Source organism: Hevea brasiliensis, chromosome 15, assembly GCF_030052815.1.
Source record: "Hevea brasiliensis isolate MT/VB/25A 57/8 chromosome 15, ASM3005281v1, whole genome shotgun sequence".
NCBI lineage: Eukaryota > Viridiplantae > Streptophyta > Magnoliopsida > Malpighiales > Euphorbiaceae > Hevea > Hevea brasiliensis.
Genome location: NC_079507.1, coordinates 55,070,634 through 55,089,820, shown reverse-complemented (window position 1 = coordinate 55,089,820; position 19,187 = coordinate 55,070,634). Strand labels below are relative to the sequence as shown.

Genomic DNA, 19,187 nt, shown 5'->3' with positions numbered 1-19,187 from the left:
TGTATGAGTTTACACTGCTTAAGATGTTGCTTAACCTGCTGCGTAGGGTAAAGCGAAAGCATAAGCATTGGTAACATACCATAAGCTTAAATGGTGTAAGGGTAAGCTGTTACCTCCAACTGATGTGGAACAGGTGTGGCTCAAAGAAAATTTGTGCAACTCATCAATGTCAACAAAATTAGGATGGAAGAAAAAAATAGAGTGCAAAAATAATGTGCAAGAAAATAAAAAAGTGTAAAGAAATAAAATCTAATAGTTAAATAAAAAATTAAACCAAAAAGCATTCACAGAGTATCTATGTCCATATCAGAAGATAAAATAAAATAAAGTAAACTAAAGGAAAGAAATGCAAAGATAATAATAAAAACTAATTACCAAAGTATTACAACCATGACCAAAGTTTGAAAATTAAAATAAACAGATTACAAAAATAAACCTAAGACAGAAATTAGAACTATTGCTACTGATCAAGCTTTGCTGTCAAGGCTTTGCTGCTGAACTAGGGTGTGCTTCATGTTCTGCAGTAGGTTCATTGTGATCCGAAGCTTCAGAAGCAGTTTCCAAGTTTTCTGTTAAGTCTTTCATTTCTTGAAACATGGCTTGGCCCCAATGATATAAATTGTTGTAGGATTGGGCCAGTTTGTTGTAAAGCTCCAGCATTTGAAGTTGATGTTGCTTCTGTTTCTTTTTAAGAGATAAAAGTCTCTTTTTAAGTTTCTTTTCTAGCTTCTTCTTTTGGTTAACCTGCTCCTGACCCATGGTTTCAATTTTGATTTCTAAGCTCTTCAAGGTAGCAAGAATTTCTGTGGTGTCAGGTGAGGAAACAGATGGTTGGACAGTGAAACTTGTTATTCTGGATTCCAAGGATCTTAAGATGGATAAAATGTCTGCTGAAAACTGTGGGGTAGAGGTTGGTTGTGGTTCTGCTGGTGCAAAAGTGGTGGGGTCTGCAGTACCAGTGGTATCAGGATGCTGCTGTAACAGAGTATAGGTATGGCCTACTTTCTCACAAACATCCATATGCAGCAACATTGTGCTGTCTATATATGATTCCCCAGAAACTGGCAGCAATTTATATAGACTAGCATCAAAGCTAAATGAGTTTGCTATAGCAGTTATATACCCCCCAAAAACAATACTACCTTTAGTATGCTTTGTGACAATTTGGTGCCAATGAGTAGCTATGAAATGGGCTGTGCTTACTTGTTTTCTCTCCTTCATGCACCACAAGAGAAACAAATCCCCAGCACCCACAATACTGTTACTGTGTCCCCTTCCTAAAACAGTGTAAGTAATGAACCTATGGAGGTATTTCAATACATGGTCAACTATCCTAGAGGCTTTTGCAGTCCTCTGTCTATAATAACCCCCAAAAGGTGCAATATCCTTCCAGAATTGAACAGGTCATAAGCAGTTTCTTTGCCACTCAATGTTTTTATACCGAATCCACGAAAACCAAAGATTGCATTCATAGCGACCATGTCAAATTCCCTATCAATTCCAAAGACATCGAAAATATATCATATCTTTATGTTCGAACCTTTGTTGGTTTGAAACTCAACCTTAGGGAACTCAAAAATTCAAGGGTTAGATCCTTGTACACTGGTTCCCTAATTTTAGCAAAGTCAGTCCAGCTAACAGCATTCAAATAGGCAAATACAGAGTCATAAATGCCTAATTCTTTTAAAATCTGCTCATCCATATACTTGTTTGCCAAAATAGTTTTAGAAACTAATTTCTCATAGACCTTTTTCATATCCATATCCCTAAAAGCCCAAGGTAATGGAGAAATTACCTCCTCTATAGTATCTGCAGATGACGCAGGTGCTGGAAAGTGTAAGGGAGACTGAGTTATTGGTGATTGGGTCACTGGTGCTGGAGTTTGTGAGGAAGACCGGGTCCTTTTGCTAACTGGTTCAGAGGACGGCTGAGGTGGAGAATTCAGGTCGAAAGGAACAGAGGATACTCGTTTCCGTTTTCCGACAGGGGTTTTCTTAGGTTTACTTGCAGCCTTTTTTGTTTTGCCTTGGGTTTTCGTTTGAGTAGGCACAGGTTCAGGCGCTGGTTCTGGGGAATGGGAGTCGGGAATTGGTGTTTCATTTTGTGGCTCAGATTGCGGCGAGAGGGGAGTCGGCGGAATGAGAGGTGGTATTTGGCTTGGGGGTGGTGGCGGTGACTGAGGTGGTGGCGATTGAGGTAATGGCGGCGTTTGTGGTGGCGGTGACTGAGGTAATGGCGGACTGGGGCTGGGGTTAGGGTTTGTGGGTAATGAGAATGGAATACCCATTTTTGATTTGACAGAATGTCGAAGTCCACTGAGTTTGGGTTTGTGGGAAGACCACATTTTAGTTCTTACCATTTTAATGGAAAGGAAGAAACCTTTCGGCTTCCTGTAAAAATTGTCGGAAGAAATGGCGTGAGAAAGGAGTCGATGAGGTTTATCGGGAGTGTGGGCGAAGCTTTTGGAAAATTGGCGGAAGTGCTGGGCCTTTTAAAATGTGGGGTAGACATGTGGTATTCTGGGCCATGCTTAGGGTTAGGCATAAGGTTCAGCAGAATTTGCTTAAGACTCTGCTTGACAAGCAATGTCATCAAGAAGTTTCAGGTTTTGAGAAAATTGTGGTTTTGCTTACCAAAACAAATTCAAAAGCTATGGAATGCTATCATGACCCTCAGCAATTACCAAATACACACAAACACCATAAAATTGAGGGATTTAAGTTCATCATCTCTTAGCACTCATCAAACACCATATATTTTCATTTACCTCATGCAAGCATTTTTTTCAATTTAGGCATCTATTTTGACTACCTTTGTACACATTTAATGAAATGGTCTCCTTTCTTTACTTATACCAAAAGCACATTTTCAGCAGCATTTTGGACAAGTTCCAATCAACCAAGAATTTCAGAAAAGATGTAGAAATTGACCTTTTAACAAAGATGAACAAGAGCATATACAAGAACCAAAATCTAGAATCCAAAAATTAGCAAAGAATTCCAAACAAAAGCATGCAAATTCCTATCAGACTACAAAATTATATATACACTAAAAGGTGAAACTTAACAAACATTATTTTTGCACTTCAATAAAGCTCTCATCAGTCCTAAATATCAAAATTGATCCTCATTCAAGTTGCATTTCACAGAATTTACACAAAACACGAAATCAAACATGTGCTATCAAGTAGATTGCAATATCAGCAATTTAGCACAAGTTTAAAGGTGTTATTCTTGTTCACGAACCTTGCATAAAGTGCAGAATTTTGCTTATACTTGCTTCTCTTCAATTCTTTGTTTTTGCCACAAGTGTAAACTTGCCCCATCTTCATGAATGACCTACAGAAGATAAACAAATGTCACTTTTGAGATTAATGGGGGTGAAAACTGAAATGAAATTAAATGGAAATTAATTAACTATAAAAGGATACGCTTGGGTTGCCTCCCAAGAAGCGCTTGTTTAAGGTCTTAAGCTTGACCTTCCACTCCAATTCTCCTAAGTATCCCTGACTGGAGAACCAAGCCATGAAACCTCTACAAACTTTTGCGTGGGTTCTCCAACAATATAATGTTTTAATCTCTGCCCATTAACTTTGAAAGTCCCTGAGGTCTCATTGCCTATCTCAACAGCTCCATAGGGGTATACTTTTATAAAAGTGTAGGTCACTGAACATCTTGTCTTCAATTTTCTTGTAAATAACCTTAACCTAGAGTTATACAGAGAACAACATCACCTTCTTGAAATTCTTTCCTCCTAATATGCTTATCATGCCATCTCTTAGTTCTTTCCTTGTAAAGCTTGGCATTTTCATAAGCATCCAATCTAAGCTCCTCAAGTTCATTTAGTTGCAGCATTCTTTTTTCTCCTGCAGTTTTTAAGTCAAAGTTCAGTGTCCTTATGGCCCAATATGCTCTATGCTCCAACTCCAAAGGTAAATGACAAGCCTTCCCATAAACCAATCTAAATGGGGTAGTTCCGATAGGAGTTTTAAAAGCTGTTCTATAGGCCCAAAGAGCATCATCTAACTTTAGTGACCAATCTTTCCTTGAACAATTCACTGTTTTCTCAAGAATTCTTTTCAGCTCTCTATTGGAGATCTCCACTTGACCACTAGTTTGTGGATGGTAGGGTGTTGCAACCTTATGCTTCACTCCATATTTTTGCAATAATCTTTCAAATTGATGGTTGCAAAAATGAGAACCTCCATCACTTATAATGGCACGTGGAGTTCCAAATCTTGTAAAAATGAACTTTTTAAGGAATTTAATCACAACTCTTACATCATTAGTTGGAGATGGTATAGCTTCAACCCATTTGCTCACATAATCTACTCCAACTAAAATGTATTTGTGTCCCAAGGACGATGGAAAAGGTCCCATGAAATCAATGCCCCACACATGAAATAGTTCCACTTCCAATATAGTTTGGAGGGGCATTTCATCTCTCTTTGAGATATTACCCATCCTTTGACACCTATCACATGCATTTACAAACTTCCTTACATCCTTAAACATGTGTGGCCAAAAGAACCCTGCTTGAAGAACTTTTTCTGCAGTCTTTGTCACACTCATATGACCCCCATAAATTGAAGAATGGCAATCTTTGATAACATTCCCTATCTCCTCATCAGCTAAACATCTTCTAATCAGCCCATCTCCACATCTCTTGAACAAAAATGGTTCCTCCCAATCATAATCCTTCACATCAAAAAGAAATTTCTTCTTTTGCTGCCATGTTAAATCAGGTGGAAGGATTCCACACACTAGATAGTTCACAAAATCTGCATACCAAGGTGTTTTTGCATTCATGATTACTAACAGTTGCTCATCAGGAAAATAATCATCTATTGGGGGCTCTTTTCCCAAATTGTCTCCTTGTTCTTGCCTCAATCTAGATAGATGATCCGCTACCACATTTTCTACTCCTTTCTTATCTTTAATTTCCAAGTCAAACTCTTGAAGGAGTAACACCCACCTTATCAATCTAGGTTTAGCCTCTTTTTTCTGAAGGAGATACTTGATAGCTGCATGATCTGTGTATACTATGACCTTAGATCCCACAAGATAGGACCTGAATTTGTCTACTGCAAATACTACTGCCAAAAACTCTTTCTCTGTAGTAGAGTAATTTATTTGAGCATCATCTAAGGTCCTACTTGCATAGTATATTGCATACACTTTCTTATCTCTCCTTTGTCCCAAAACAGCCCCAATAGCATAATCACTAGCATCGCACATTAACTCAAAAGGTAATGACCAATCGGGTGGCTGCATAATAGGAGCAGATATCAAAGCTTCCTTTATCCTGCAAAAAGCATTCATACAATTAGTATCAAAATTAAATTCCACATCTTTACTCAATAAATTGCTAAGAGGTTTAGAAATCTTAGAGAAATCCTTGATGAATCTCCTATAAAATCCAGCATGCCCCAAGAAACTCCTCACTCCCTTCACAGATGTTGGGGGTGGCATTTTCTCAATAATTTCTATCTTTGATTTATCCACCTCAATACCCCTGTTTGACACAAGATGTCCCAAAACAATTCCTTCTTGTACCATAAAATGGCACTTTTCCCAATTCAAAACTAAATTGAACTCTTCACATCTCTGCAAAACCTTAGACAAGTTAGATAAGCATTCATCAAAAGATTTACCATACACAGAAAAATCATCCATGAACACTTCCATAATTTCCTCAATCATGTCAGAAAATATGGACATCATACATCGTTGAAATGTAGCAGGGGCATTACATAGTCCAAATGGCATCCTTCGATATGCAAAGGTACCATAAGGACATGTGAAGGTAGTTTTATCCTGATCATCTGGGTGAATAGGGATCTGAAAGAACCCTGAATAGCCATCCAAATAGCAAAAATAAGAATGATGAGCTAGTCTCTCAAGCATTTGATCTATAAATGGTAATAGAAAGTAATGGAAAATGGTCCTTTCTAGTTGCCTTATTCAATTTCCTATAGTCTATACACATTCTCCATCCAGTTACAGTTCTTGTAGGTATTAGTTCATCATTTTCATTTTTCACCACTGTGATGCCCCCTTTCTTAGGTACAACATGAACTGGACTTACCCAATTACTGTCAGAAACAGGGTAAATAATACCTGCATCAAGCAATTTCAAGATCTCCTTTTTCACAACCTCTTTCATGTTTGGATTCAATCTCCTCTGTGATTCTCGAGAGGCTTTATGGTCATTTTCCAACAAAATTCTATGCATGCACACAGAAGGATGTATTCCTTTAATATCATCAATGGTGTAACCAATTATCCTTCTATGCTTCCTAAGAACTCTCAATAATTTTTCAACCTCACAATCAGTCAATTTAGCATTAACAATCACAGGATATGTGGAATTTTGGCCTAGAAAAGCATACCTGAGATTTGTCGGAAGAGCTTTCAACTCTACCTTAGGTGCTTCACTTTTCTCAAGCTTTGATGATGAAGTTGTTTCTTGCTTTAAGTCCCCAATTTTTTCAATATCAACCATAGGCAATGGTGGATTTCCTTCCAAAATTGTAGCATATTCTGCAGCTTCTTCAATTTCATCCCCTTTTTTAATGTTATGAACCAAACAAGCTTCTAAGGGATCTTTAGGATGTTGCTTTTTAAGCACTTCTCTAACCTCTTCATCTATCACATCAACTCTCAAGCATGAGTTTGAATCATCTTTCTTTTTCATTGCTTGAAACAAATTAAATTCAACTTTCTCTTCCCCAACTTCTAATGTAAGTCTCCCATTTTTTACATCAATCACAGCTCCAGCAGTAGCAAGGAAAGGTCTACCAAGAATAATAGGAATGTGTACATCCTCCTCCATCTCCAATACCACAAAATCCACTGGTATGAAAAATTTTCCAACTTTCAGAGGAACATTCTCAACTACCCCAATTGGAAATTTAATAGACCTATCTGCTAACTGTAGTGATATGGTAGTAGACTTCATTTCTCCAATCTTCATTTTCTCATAGATAGACAATGGCATCAGACTAACACTGGCTCCAAGATCGCATAAAGCCTTATCTATACTGATATCCCCAATGTGACATGGTATGGAGAAACTTCCAGGATCCTTCAGTTTGGGTGGAAGCTTATTTTGCAAAATAGCACTGCTTTCCTCCGTGAGAGCTACAGTCTCAAATTCCTCCAATTTCTTCTTGTTAGATAAAATCTCCTTCAAAAATTTGGCATAAGAAGGCATTTGTGCTAAAGCATCAGTGAAAGGAATAGTCACATGCAAAGACTTCAATACCTCCAAAAACTTCCCAAATTGTTTATCTAATTTTGCTTTCTGAAACCTTTGTGGGAATGGTAAAGGTGGCATGTAGGCTTTAGGTGCAACATATTTAGGTTCTTCCTCTTTGCTCTCCCTCTCCTTACTTCCTTTTTCTTCAATTGAATTTTCTTTCTCAGTTTCAATTCTAACTTCAACTTCAGTTTGTTCATCTCCTTCTCTGCTTTTCTTTTCTTCAACTTCCTCTTCAATCTTTTTATCTCCATTCTTCAATATTTTTCCACTTCTCAATGTAATAGCCTTGCAATGCTCCCTTGAATTTTCTGGTTGGCTAGGAAGCTTCCCAAATGCTTTGTTACTTGAAGAGCTAGCTTGTTGAGCTATTTGATTCTCTAACATCTTGTTTTGTGTTGCCATTTGATCCACTTTAGATGCTAATTGAGAAATCATTTCTTGTTGACTTTGATGGCTCACAAGTAGAGTTTCAATCATAGATTCCAATCTAGCTGTCTTGTCTAGTTGTGCTTGTTGTGGTAGAGGTGGAGCAGGTGCATTTTGAGGTTTAGAAATTCCAGGAGGGGGACCTCTATTCTGCTGAAAATTCTGATTTTGTTGATATCCAGAAGGTTGCTGAAAATTCTGATTTTGCCCTTGTCTACCTCCCCAAGAGAAATTTGGGTGGTTTCTCCATGCTGAATCATAAGTTGCAGAAAATGGGTTACCACCTGGTCTTTGATTGTAGTTCCCCACATAATCCACTTGCTCACTTGAAAAATCTTGATTAAGTGCAGAAAAATCTGCTGCACAATTGACATTTGCAGCTCCAATTTCTAGTGAATTACTAGAACCTCCGGCTGAAGAATCTACTTTCATACTTAACTTGTCCATCTTCCTTGTCAAAGCATCAAACTTAGCATTAATCATATTCATGGCATCAAGCTCAAACATACCAGCTGGTTTCTTGATCTCATTCCTCTCACAACTCCATTGGTAGTTGTTATAAGCAATTTTATCAAGAGCGGAAAAAGCTTCATCTTCAGATTTCTCCATAAGGTCACCTCCAGAAGATGCATCAATTGTACTCCTAATAGCTGGTGAAACTCCATTGTAAAAGTGTTGAACAAGCATCCACTTAGGAATCCCATGACGTGGACATCTCCTTTGCAAATCCTTGTACCTCTCCCATGCTTCATACAAGCTCTCATCATTTCTAGGTTTAAAAGAAGTCAGCTCATTTCTTAGCTTAGCTGTCTTGCTTGGTGGAAAATATTGAGCAAAAAATGCTTGAGAAAGTTCATCCCATGTTGTGATAGAACCCGGTGGCAAAGAATGTAACCACTCTCTAGCTCGGTCCTTCAGAGAAAAAGGAAATAATCTGAGTCGAATTGCATCATCAGAAACTCCATTTATCTTCAACATATCGCTGATCTCAAGAAAGTGTGCTAGATTCACATGTGGACTTTCACTTGGATTTCCTCCAAATTGTGCTTGTTGTACCATTTGATAGAGTGCAGGCTTCAGTTCAAAATTATTAGCTTCTACTCTTGGTCTTGTAATACTTGGCATGAAATCTCCAATGTTAGGATAGGCATGATCTTTCACAGAGCGGTTGTTATTGTTGTTGTTGGCCATTTCTTCTTGTAATTGCTCTTGCTCTTGCTCTTGTGCTCTTTCTTGTTGTTGTTGAGCTTTAATTTCAGCTTTTCTCCTCTTAGATTCTGCTCTTAAAGCCTTTGCTGTCTTCTCTATTTCTGGGTCAAAGAATAAATTGATTTCTTCACTTTTTGTCCTTCTCATAAAATAAAGCACCTGAAAAACAAAAATAAACAAATTCTCAAAGTAAAATGGTAAAAAGAAATAAAATAAAATGCCCAAATTAACCAAACAAACAATTGTTCAATATCAAACAAAAATCAAATCCCCGGCAACGGCGCCAAAAACTTGATGTGGCGAATCCGCAAGTATACGGGTCGTCTCAAGTAATAAAGTGATGAATCAAGTATCGTTCCCACGAGGATTTGCTGTTTGATTACTAAACTATGAATGAAGCGATTATTTGGGCTAATGATTAATGAATAAATGGTAAATGTAAATGAGCAAGGTAAATTGATTAATCCAATTGAAATGGGTAAAGAGCAAACAAATAAATTCTAATTCTAGCTCGTAATTAAACTAAAATTAACAATGGGTAATTTAAGCAAAAGTCTAATTATGGTAAAAGTGATTCCAGAGTTGGGGGTTTATGCATAAATTAATTGGGATTTGTCTTGGGCATTCCAATTTTTAAAAGAAAATAGAGTTTGAAGGAAATTGATTCTAAATCCCTTTGATATCTTTTTCAAGCAAATCAAAGCGTATTCTAAAATAACCAAACCTACTTTCGTATGTATTTGATTATTTTAAAACCCATTAAGTTTTGTAACCAATAATTAATTCCTCTTAAAGTCCTAGTTTATTTCTAAATCTAGGTGATTTTAAGTTCCAATCCTTGATTAACTATCAATGACTTTCACCTTTCGGTCCTTCAATCAAAGATTAACACAATACCCAATGGGTACCAACATTAGGCAAGTAAATCAAGCACACAAGGAAGGAATCAAAACTCATATTTATGTAAAATAAGGAAATACCCAATCCAAATCCACAAATTAATCTAAGACATACTTCCCAACTCTGAAATCTAAAGAAATTACTCACTCATAATGGTATTTACAAGAAATATTGATGGAAAAGTAAAGAAAAACATGATAAGAGGACTGAAATAGAAAAACCCAGATGGAAGAACCAAGGTCTCTGGTTTCTGGAGCTCCAAAACTCGTGCAGCAGCTCCTCCTCCAAGAGAAAATGGCGCCTCCTCTCTCTTTCTATTAAATTTTCTTTCCTCTTTTTTTTTTCTCTTCCCTTCCTCTTGTGGCAAAAATAAGGAAATGATGAATTTATATGGTCCCTAAAAGTTGCCCTAAAAGTAAAATAAAAGACAAGGAGTGGATAGGAAATGAGGTGTAAAATTATCCAAGTCAGCAGCGCTATTCACGTTCTGGGCATTCTGCTTAGGGTTAGGCTTAACCCTGAGCAGCTTCTTAGCAAATTTAGCCTCTGGTCGCACTGTCTGCTTAAGGTTAAGCAGACCTTCAGCAAATCTCGGCAGACTTAGAGTAAAATAGACTTTTCTGCTCATGCTTGACTTGTGCTGCACCTTAAGCACTGTCGCTTTACCCTAAGCATGACCTTAAGCAAAGTCTCAAGCAAATTTCGGCTAGTTTGCTCTTTCAAGGCTTGATTTCTTCAACTTTCCTCCATGCTTAAAGAACTTCAAATCTCTTCAAATTATTTCCTATTGCACTCATTGATCTTCGATTTGCCATAAAATCCTATCAAAAACAACAAAATTACTAAAATCAAATATAAAGTATCTAAAGTTAACAAATAAGCTAAAATAAAGCTAAAAACATAAAATCTACTAAAATATAAGGGCAAAATAGATGCAAAACTACCCTAAAATGCCTATATGAAATGAGTGTAACAAGACAAAATGGGCTGAAAATGAAACAAAAAAATCAGATTTCTCTTCCTTGCTTCTTCCTTGCCGTGAACCATTCCACCATAACCATCATTAACAAACTTCTAAAGCTCCATTTCCCTAGCTTTCTTCCACCAAAAACCCTAATTGTTGTCACGACCCAACCTATGGGCCGGACCGGCAATCGGACCTGGGCCAGCCTAAAGCCCTCGAGGCCCGTAGTAAGCCTACCTATTCATTAACCCAACTCTAAGGCCCATTTGGGCCCAATTTCAAGAAATCAACCGAACAGAGTCTGGCCATAAAATGGACCTTTCAACGGGGAGTTTTTAACTCACCCGACCTGTAAATACAATAACTAATCAACTGGGGAGCTCAACTCACCCTCCACATACTCATATCATCATAAAATAAATGGGAGCTCAGCTCCCTCATCTAACCCATCAAACATGCATAAAGTTATGCGTCTACAGGTCCAACATGATAATAATATTACAGACCCAATCAAATAAATATTTCTAACACATGTGGAAATTCTAGAAGTTTATAGAATTACACAAACATAAATAGATGACCTGCGAGGGAGAAAAGCAGGTTAACCTAAAAAATATCCTCCTGTGGCCTGGAAAAATATTGAACAGGAGTGAGCATTCGACTCAGAGAGTAAAATATCAATTTTAACCATAATCTCTATAACTATCTAATACTAATGCACCCTGTAGAGTGAAATGCAACATTAGCAATAAATTCATATCATAACAGCAAAAAGGTAATTTGGAGCACTCACACACCCAGTAATATCAATCATAAAATATGGGAGCTAATCCCCTATACAGCTCTCTTTAATCTAACCTGTGCGAGCGAAGAACTCAAGCCGGACTTTCGCTTAATATACCAAATCGGGGTCCCAGCGAAGAACTCAAGCCGTGACTACCCTCGAAGGACCGGGTCCCAGCGAAGATCTCAAGCTGTGTCTACCCGTCCTATCCATAGTCCACACCACATAACACGCATGCCAACGCACGCACGCTGCTCCAAATTACCACAACAACATCCATGGCACTTTAACAGTTATGAATGCAACATAAATCATGCCTAGAGTTTAACTACATAGATATATGCATATAAGTGATGCATGGGCATGCTTGAACATATAATAATATCGAAATTACAATTAAAATTAATATTTTACTCACAAACTTGACAGCAATCACTGTGGAGGTTAGGCGGAGGAAGAAGGCTGTCCCGGCTCACCTGACAATTACATTACAATTATTTAATACAATTGACTCAATACAAATCAAGAAAAGACCAAATACGTCCTAAGTCGTGCCGAAAATCCGGCAGAGTCTCCCCTATACCTAGGACCTATCTAACCTGCAAAAGGGCTCAAAACACACTTCTATATTCACAATCCATATATCCATAACTCAATCACATCACAGAGCCCCTCCTAGGCCCATCAAATCAATCATACATCACAATATGTAAAATTTCAATTTAGTCCTTATAATTGATCATTTTTGCAAAAACTGCCCAAACAAGCTTTAAAAATTCTAAAACTTTGCCCCGCGATCCTTAGCAATATTACTAGGCTATTGCAAAAAGAATCAAAATTTTTTGAGCTACCATGAATATTTTATGGATTTTTAATCCTATTTAAGCACTAGAAAATTACGAAAAAGCAAGGTTCGGGTTTACCTTTACTGATTCCGACTTCGGAGATGCACTCGGGACATCTGATAATGGTGGGGTAGCCAAAACCTCGATCTAATTCGGAGACTTTTTCGGTAATCTATCTGTCTGGCCAAAAATTCACAAACCCGGACAACTGTCGAATTTCTGCGAATTGAAGATACCTACATGAAGCCCACAACACAGGAGTTAGTACATAAATTTTACAGAATTTTCTAAGCTCATTAAATGCTCGAAAAAACACTGCGAAGGTCCATGGGACTCACCGAAAAACGGTGTCGAAAAAATTTAAAATTTATATCGCCGCGAAGCTCTCGACGAGTAGAGCGCTCTGGTACTCTCGGTTTTCTCGTGGGGTTCACGGTTTGCGAGAAATCTAGCCCAAAAGTCAAAATGGGCTAAAACTTTCCGGGCAAAAATTAGACAAACCGCTCGATGGATTTCGGTGTTCTTAGTGTCTATAGAAAGCTCTGGACGAGTTGATGGATTTAGACACAAGACCTGGTCTGATTGGTGGCCGAATCGGCCGGGAAGATGAAGCGGCGCGCTTGCGCGTCGGGTCACTTTGGGCCCCTTTTTCCGGCATTCCGGGCGGCGGCCGACGAGCTAGGGTGGCTGGAGACCGGCGCCGGCGGGCTGGGGTGGCAGGGGAGGCGGCGACGCGGCATGGGGAGGAGGGAGGAGAGAGAAAACGGGAGAGAAGGAGAGGAAGGTCGGGACGCGCAGAAGAAAAAGAGAAGAAGAAGAAGGGGCCGGTCCGATTCGACCGGTCCGGTTCGATTCGGCCGGTTCGATTCGAAATACAAAATTTTAAATTTTTACTTTGTCTTGGGATCGAAAACGAGGTCAAAAAATTTCGAAAAAATTTCAGAAAACTCAGAAAACTTCGTAGACGCCAAATATATTTTTAGTTTTGCCACGTGGTCTTTAAATTAATTTTTAAAAATCATCAAAATTTTATATTTTCGAAAAATCAAACCTGATTTTGAAAATCCGAAAAAGTTCAAATAATTTCCTAAAATTTAAATAAAATTAAAACATCAATATTTGCCCAAAAATAATATATTTAAAATTTTGGGGTGTTTCATTCTTCCCTCCTTACAGAAAATTCGTCCTTGAATTTTACACAAGGCAGAATAAAGTACATGATCACACATTGAACAGATAAGGGTACTTGCTACGCATGTCCCGATCTGACTCCCAGGTGCACTCTTCCACTGACTGGCTCCTCCACAAAACCTTAACCATGGGGATCTATTTTGATCTTAGCTGTCTCACTTGGTAGTCCACTATGGCTACAGGTTGCTCCTCAAACGTCAAGTTTTCTTTTAGTTCTATTACGTCCGGCTGTAGTACATGAGAAGGATCAGGAATGTATTTCCTGAGCATGGAGATGTGAAACACAGGATGAACATGAAAAAGGTTGGATGGTAGCTCCAACCGGTAGGCAACTGCTCCAACTCTATCAGTAACCTCAAAAGGTCCAATATACCGAGGTGCCAACTTGCCCTTCTTTCCAAATCTCATGACTCCCTTCATCGGAGAAACCTTTAGGAATACATAGTCGCCTACTGCAAACTCTACATCCCTCCTTCTGGGGTCTGCATAACTCTTCTGCCTACTGAAAGCTGTTTTCAATCGTTCCCTGATTAAAGGAACTATCTCTGAAGTGTACTGCACTAGGTCTACATCATGCACTTTTGCTTCTCCCATTTTCGTCCAACACAGAGGAGACCTACACTTTCTCTCATATAGTGCCTCATACGGTGCCATCCCTATGCTGGAATGGTAACTGTTGTTGTAGGCAAACTCCACCAAATCTAGCTGATCATCCCATTGACCTCCAAAATCCAAAACACTCATGCGAAGCATGTCTTCCAGTGTTTGGATTGTCCTTTCAATTTGTCAAATGCATGCGAGGGTGGAAAGCAGTACTAAAGTTCAACTGTGTGCCAAGTGCCTCCTGCAACTTCCTCCAAAACCAAGAAGTAAACTGGGGCCCTCTGTCAGATATTATGGAAGCAGGAACTCCATGCAATTTGACTATTTCTCGAATGTAAAATCGGGCGTACTGTGCCACAGAATATGTAGTTTTCACAGGCAAGAAGTGAGCTGATTTGGTTAGGCGGTCTACAATTACCCATATTGAATCATATCCTCGTATGGTACGAGGCAACCCAGTCACAAAATCCATAGTAATCATCTCCCACTTCCATTCTGGGATAGGGAGCTCTTGCAGCTTCCCTGACAGTCTCTGGTGTTCAAACTTCACCTTCTGACAAGTCAAGCACTTGGACACAAAGTCTGCTATGTCTCTCTTCATGCCATTCCACCAATAGCTATCTTTCACATCATGGTACATCTTGGTGGAACCTGGGTGGACACTGTACAGTGTATAGTGTGCCTCTCGCATGATTTCATTTCTGAGATTGTCCACATCGGGCACACATATCCTAGAACCTTGCATAAGGGCGCCATCATTGGCAAATCCAAACTCTCCACCTTCACCTTGCTGTACTCTTTCTATGATCTTCATCAATTGTTGGTCTCTGTGCTGGGAAACTCTAACTCTGTCTCGCAAGTCTGGCCTCATTGAAAAATGAGCCAACAATATCCCCTCATCTGAAAGATCTAGGATTAAACCTTGATCCATCAACTCATGTACTTCCCGAATCAACAGTCTCTTCTCTGCTGAAATGTGTGCCAAACTATCAGAAGATTTTCTGCTCAAAGCATCTGCTACTACATTGGCCTTCCCAGGGTGGTACTGGATGGTGCAATCATAGTCCTTTAGAAGTTCCATCCATCTCCTCTGTCTCAAGTTTAAATCCCTCTGTTGGAAGATGTACTTCAAACTCTTGTGGTCGGTGTATATCTCGCACACTTCACCATACAGGTAGTGTCTCTAGATTTTTAGTGCAAAGATTACAGCCGCCTTTCCAAATCATGGGTGGGGTAGTTCTGCTCATGCCTCTTCAGCTGCCTTGAAGCATAAGCCACTACCTTTCCATTCTGCATCAAAACACACCCTAAGCCAACTCTGGAGGCGTCACAATACACGGTGTATCCTTCACCACTCATAGGTAGTGTCAACACAGGGGCAGTGGTTAGACACTCCTTAACCTTCTGGAAACTCTCCTCACAGTCATCTGTCCAAATGAATGGAATATTCTTCTGAGTTAACTTAGTTAGGGGAGCCGCTATCCTGGAAAAATCCTGCACAAAACGCCTATAGTAGCCAGCTGGACCCAGAAAACTTCGCACCTCAGTGACTGTTGTAAGCCTAAGCCAATCAGTTACAGCTTCAATTTTCTTGGGATCCAGTTGAATACCTTCACTAGAAACCACGTGTCCCAAGAATGAGATGCTTTTTAGCCAAAATTCACATTTTGAAAATTTGGCATATAGCTGGTGCTCCCTCAAAGTCTGCAACACCATTCTCAAGTGCCACACATGTTCCTCCTCGGTCCGAGAGTATACCAAAATGTCATCTATGAACACGATGACAAAATGATCCAAAAATGGCTTGAACACCCGGTTCATCAAGTCCATGAAGGCTGCTGGTGCATTAGTGAGTCCAAAAGACATCACCAAGAACTCATAATGACCATATCTTGTCCTGAATGTTATTTTGGACATGTCCTTATTCCTGATTCTCAACTGATGGTAGCCTGATCGCAGGTCTATTTTGGAAAAGAATCTAGCCCCTTGGAGCTGATCAAACAGATCATCGATCCGAGGAAATGGATACTTGTTCTTCACAGTTACCTTGTTCAGCTGTCTATAGTCAATACACAACCTCAGTGACCCATCCTTCTTTCTCACAAATAGAACAGGAGCACCCCAGGGTGAAGTGCTCGGATGTATAAAACCCTCGTCCAGAAGCTCCTGTAGTTGCTCCTTTAGCTCTTTCAATTCTGCTGGCGCCATCCTGTAAGGCGATATTGATATGGGGTTTGTACCCGGCACAACATCAATGCAAAACTCTATTTCCCTTCCTGGTGGCAACCCTGGAAGCTCCTCAGGGAAGACATCCATGAATTCTCTGACAACAGGAACATTTTCCATGCTGACACCTTCTACAGAGGTATCTCTCACCAATGCCAAATACCCTTGACATCCACGCCTCAACATTTTTCTAGCACTAATTGCTGACACCAAGTTATATGGAGCCACGCTCCTGTCACCGTCAAAGCTAAACTCCTCCACACCAGGTATGTGGAAATACACCTTTTTGTTCCTGCAGTCTATGCTGACACCTTCTACAGAGGTATCTCTCACCAATGCCACATACCCTTGACATCCACGCCTCAACATTTTTCTAGCACTAATTGCTGACACCAAGTTATATGGAGCCACGCTCCTGTCACCGTCAAAGCTAAACTCCTCCACACCAGGTATGTGGAAATACACCTTTTTGTTCCTGCAGTATAAAGTGGCATAATGAGTTGCCAACCAATCCATCCCCAAGATTATATTGAAATCCATTACTGGTAGAGGAACCAAGTCTGCTGGGAGGATTTTTCCATCCACTACTACTGAGCTACCCGGAAAAACCATATCTACATCTTTGTTGTCACTAAGCGGGGTAGCTACAGACAGAGGGTATTCTAATGTGGTAGGGTTTCTACCCAATCTCATGGCAAATACAGGGGAGACAAATGAGTGCGTAGCACCCGGATCTATTAAAACACGAGCCTCATAGGAACATACTAGAAGAATACCTGCCACAACTGCATTGGAAGCCTGAGCATCCTGGTGGGTCAGGGTGAAAACCCAAGCTTGACCCCTACCCTGAGTGGTAGAACCCTGATACTAACTTCTACCTCCTGATCTGCCTCTAAATCCACGTCCCCCTTGTCCTCGGCCCTGTTGGCCACTGAACTGACTGCCTGCCATGCTGGAAGCACCAGGATACAACTGACGAGGAACATTTGCAATAGAACCTTGTGACCCCATCTGTGGCTTGCTGAACACGGGGCATTCCCTAGCAAAGTGACCTGGTTGGCTACACCTGAAGCATACTCCTGAACCCATCATACAAGGTCCTGAATGTCCTCTTCCGCACTATGCACAAGGTGCCAAGGAGGATCCTGAATCAGACCCAGAACTGTTATACCCTGAACTATGACCACTGCTGGATCCATATCCTGGTCTGAACCCTCGAGGTTTGTATCTAAAACCACTCTTCTTATTCCTACTTCTTCCTCTGTAATTACTCTGGCCACCACTATCCGGAGTACCCATGTGGGGAACACCTGAAGAACCCTCTGCTTTATTTTTCTTTGCTCTTCTGCTGTCATCCACAGCATAGCTAATCTCTATCTGTCTGGCTCGATCAACTACCACATCAAAAGACTGATCAGACATCATGGCCAGGTTTGCATACCTCCTGTCAAGCCCCTTTAAGAACCTCTTCACCTTCATAGTTTCTATAGCTACTGCTGTAGGGGCATACCTGCTCAATTCCAGAAATTCTGTAGCATATTCATCTACAGACCTGCCATTCTGTCTTAAGGCCTCAAAGGCCCACTGCTTTTGATCTCTGAAACTTTCTGGTACAAACCGATTGATGAACAGTTCCACAAACTGAGTCCACGACAAACCCTCCATCCGAGGTAATACGTAGTCATTCATCCATTGTCTTGGCATAGGCCCCATGACATGCTGCACACACTCAATAAGTCTTCTACTCCAATCGCACTGCTCCTACATGCGTCAGAATCAAAATCGATATGCATCGTCTGACACATCATAAGTACCAGGCACCAACTTCTTGAAATTGATTATCTGTTTGTAAGGTTCTCCTCTTGGTGAGGTGGACTACTGCTGCTGTGGAGGGTGGACCATATACTGCGCCATCATGTCGATGGTTCTCTGCAACCCAGCTAGAGTAGCTGCCATGGGGTTCATGGGACCCTGTGCCATAAAAGACTGATCCTGAACTGTTGGCAGCTGCTTTTCTACTTGAGCAGCTCTAGGCCTCCTACCCCGCCTCCTCGGGGCAGGAGCCTCATCTTGTGCTGACACCTCGTCAAGCACATCTAGTTCTGTTGCAGTGGCAGCTCTCCTGCTTCTACGCATTTTCCTGAAATTCAGCAGCATTAGCCCACAATATTCAAAACAACATGTTACACAGCTCTATAGACTCATATTTATACATAATTATGTGAAGCAGAAACTAGAAGCAAAGATGACAATGCAAGACAAATATGGACTCTATTTTCCGCATGTGACTCCTAGTAGACTCTTCCTAAGACTTTAGACAAACAATCCCTAAGAATCTGGAGCCTAAGCTCTGATATCACATTTGTCACGACCCAACCTATGGGCAGGACCGGCACTAGGACCTGGGCCAGCCTAAAGCCCCGAGGCCCGTAGTAAGCCTAACTATTCATTAACCCAACTTTAAGGCCCATTTGGGCCCAATTTCAAGAAATCAACCGAACAGAGTCCGGCCATAAAATGGACCTTTCAACGGAGAGTTTTTGACTCACCCAACCTGTAAACACAATAAATAATCAACTGGGGAGCTCAGCTCACCCTCCACATAATCATATCATCATAAAATAAATGGGAGCTCAGCTCCGTCATCCAACCCATCAAACATGCATAAAGTTATGCATCTACAGGTCCAACATGATAATAATATTACAGACCCAATCAAATAAAAATTTCTAACACATGCGAAAATTCTAGAAGTTTATAGAATTACACAAACATA

The 19,187-nt window shown here is 40.1% G+C and overlaps 1 protein-coding gene and 1 non-coding gene across 2 annotated transcripts; one reads left to right on the top strand and one right to left on the bottom strand.

The window, feature by feature from the left end:
• Positions 1-1,625: 1,625 nt before the first annotated feature.
• LOC131174062 (vegetative cell wall protein gp1-like) lies at positions 1,626-2,344 on the bottom strand. The gene is made up of 2 exons (XM_058137105.1): positions 1,796-2,344; positions 1,626-1,634 (listed from the first exon to the last, which is right to left on the bottom strand). The coding sequence occupies exons 1-2, from the start codon at positions 2,342-2,344 to the stop codon at positions 1,626-1,628; spliced, it is 558 nt and encodes a 185-aa protein (XP_057993088.1).
• A 6,042-nt stretch (positions 2,345-8,386) lies between these two features.
• LOC131174370 (small nucleolar RNA R71) lies at positions 8,387-8,493 on the top strand. Its single transcript, XR_009144618.1, has one exon. It is a non-coding gene; the product is annotated as a small nucleolar RNA R71 (small nucleolar RNA).
• Positions 8,494-19,187: the final 10,694 nt, after the last annotated feature.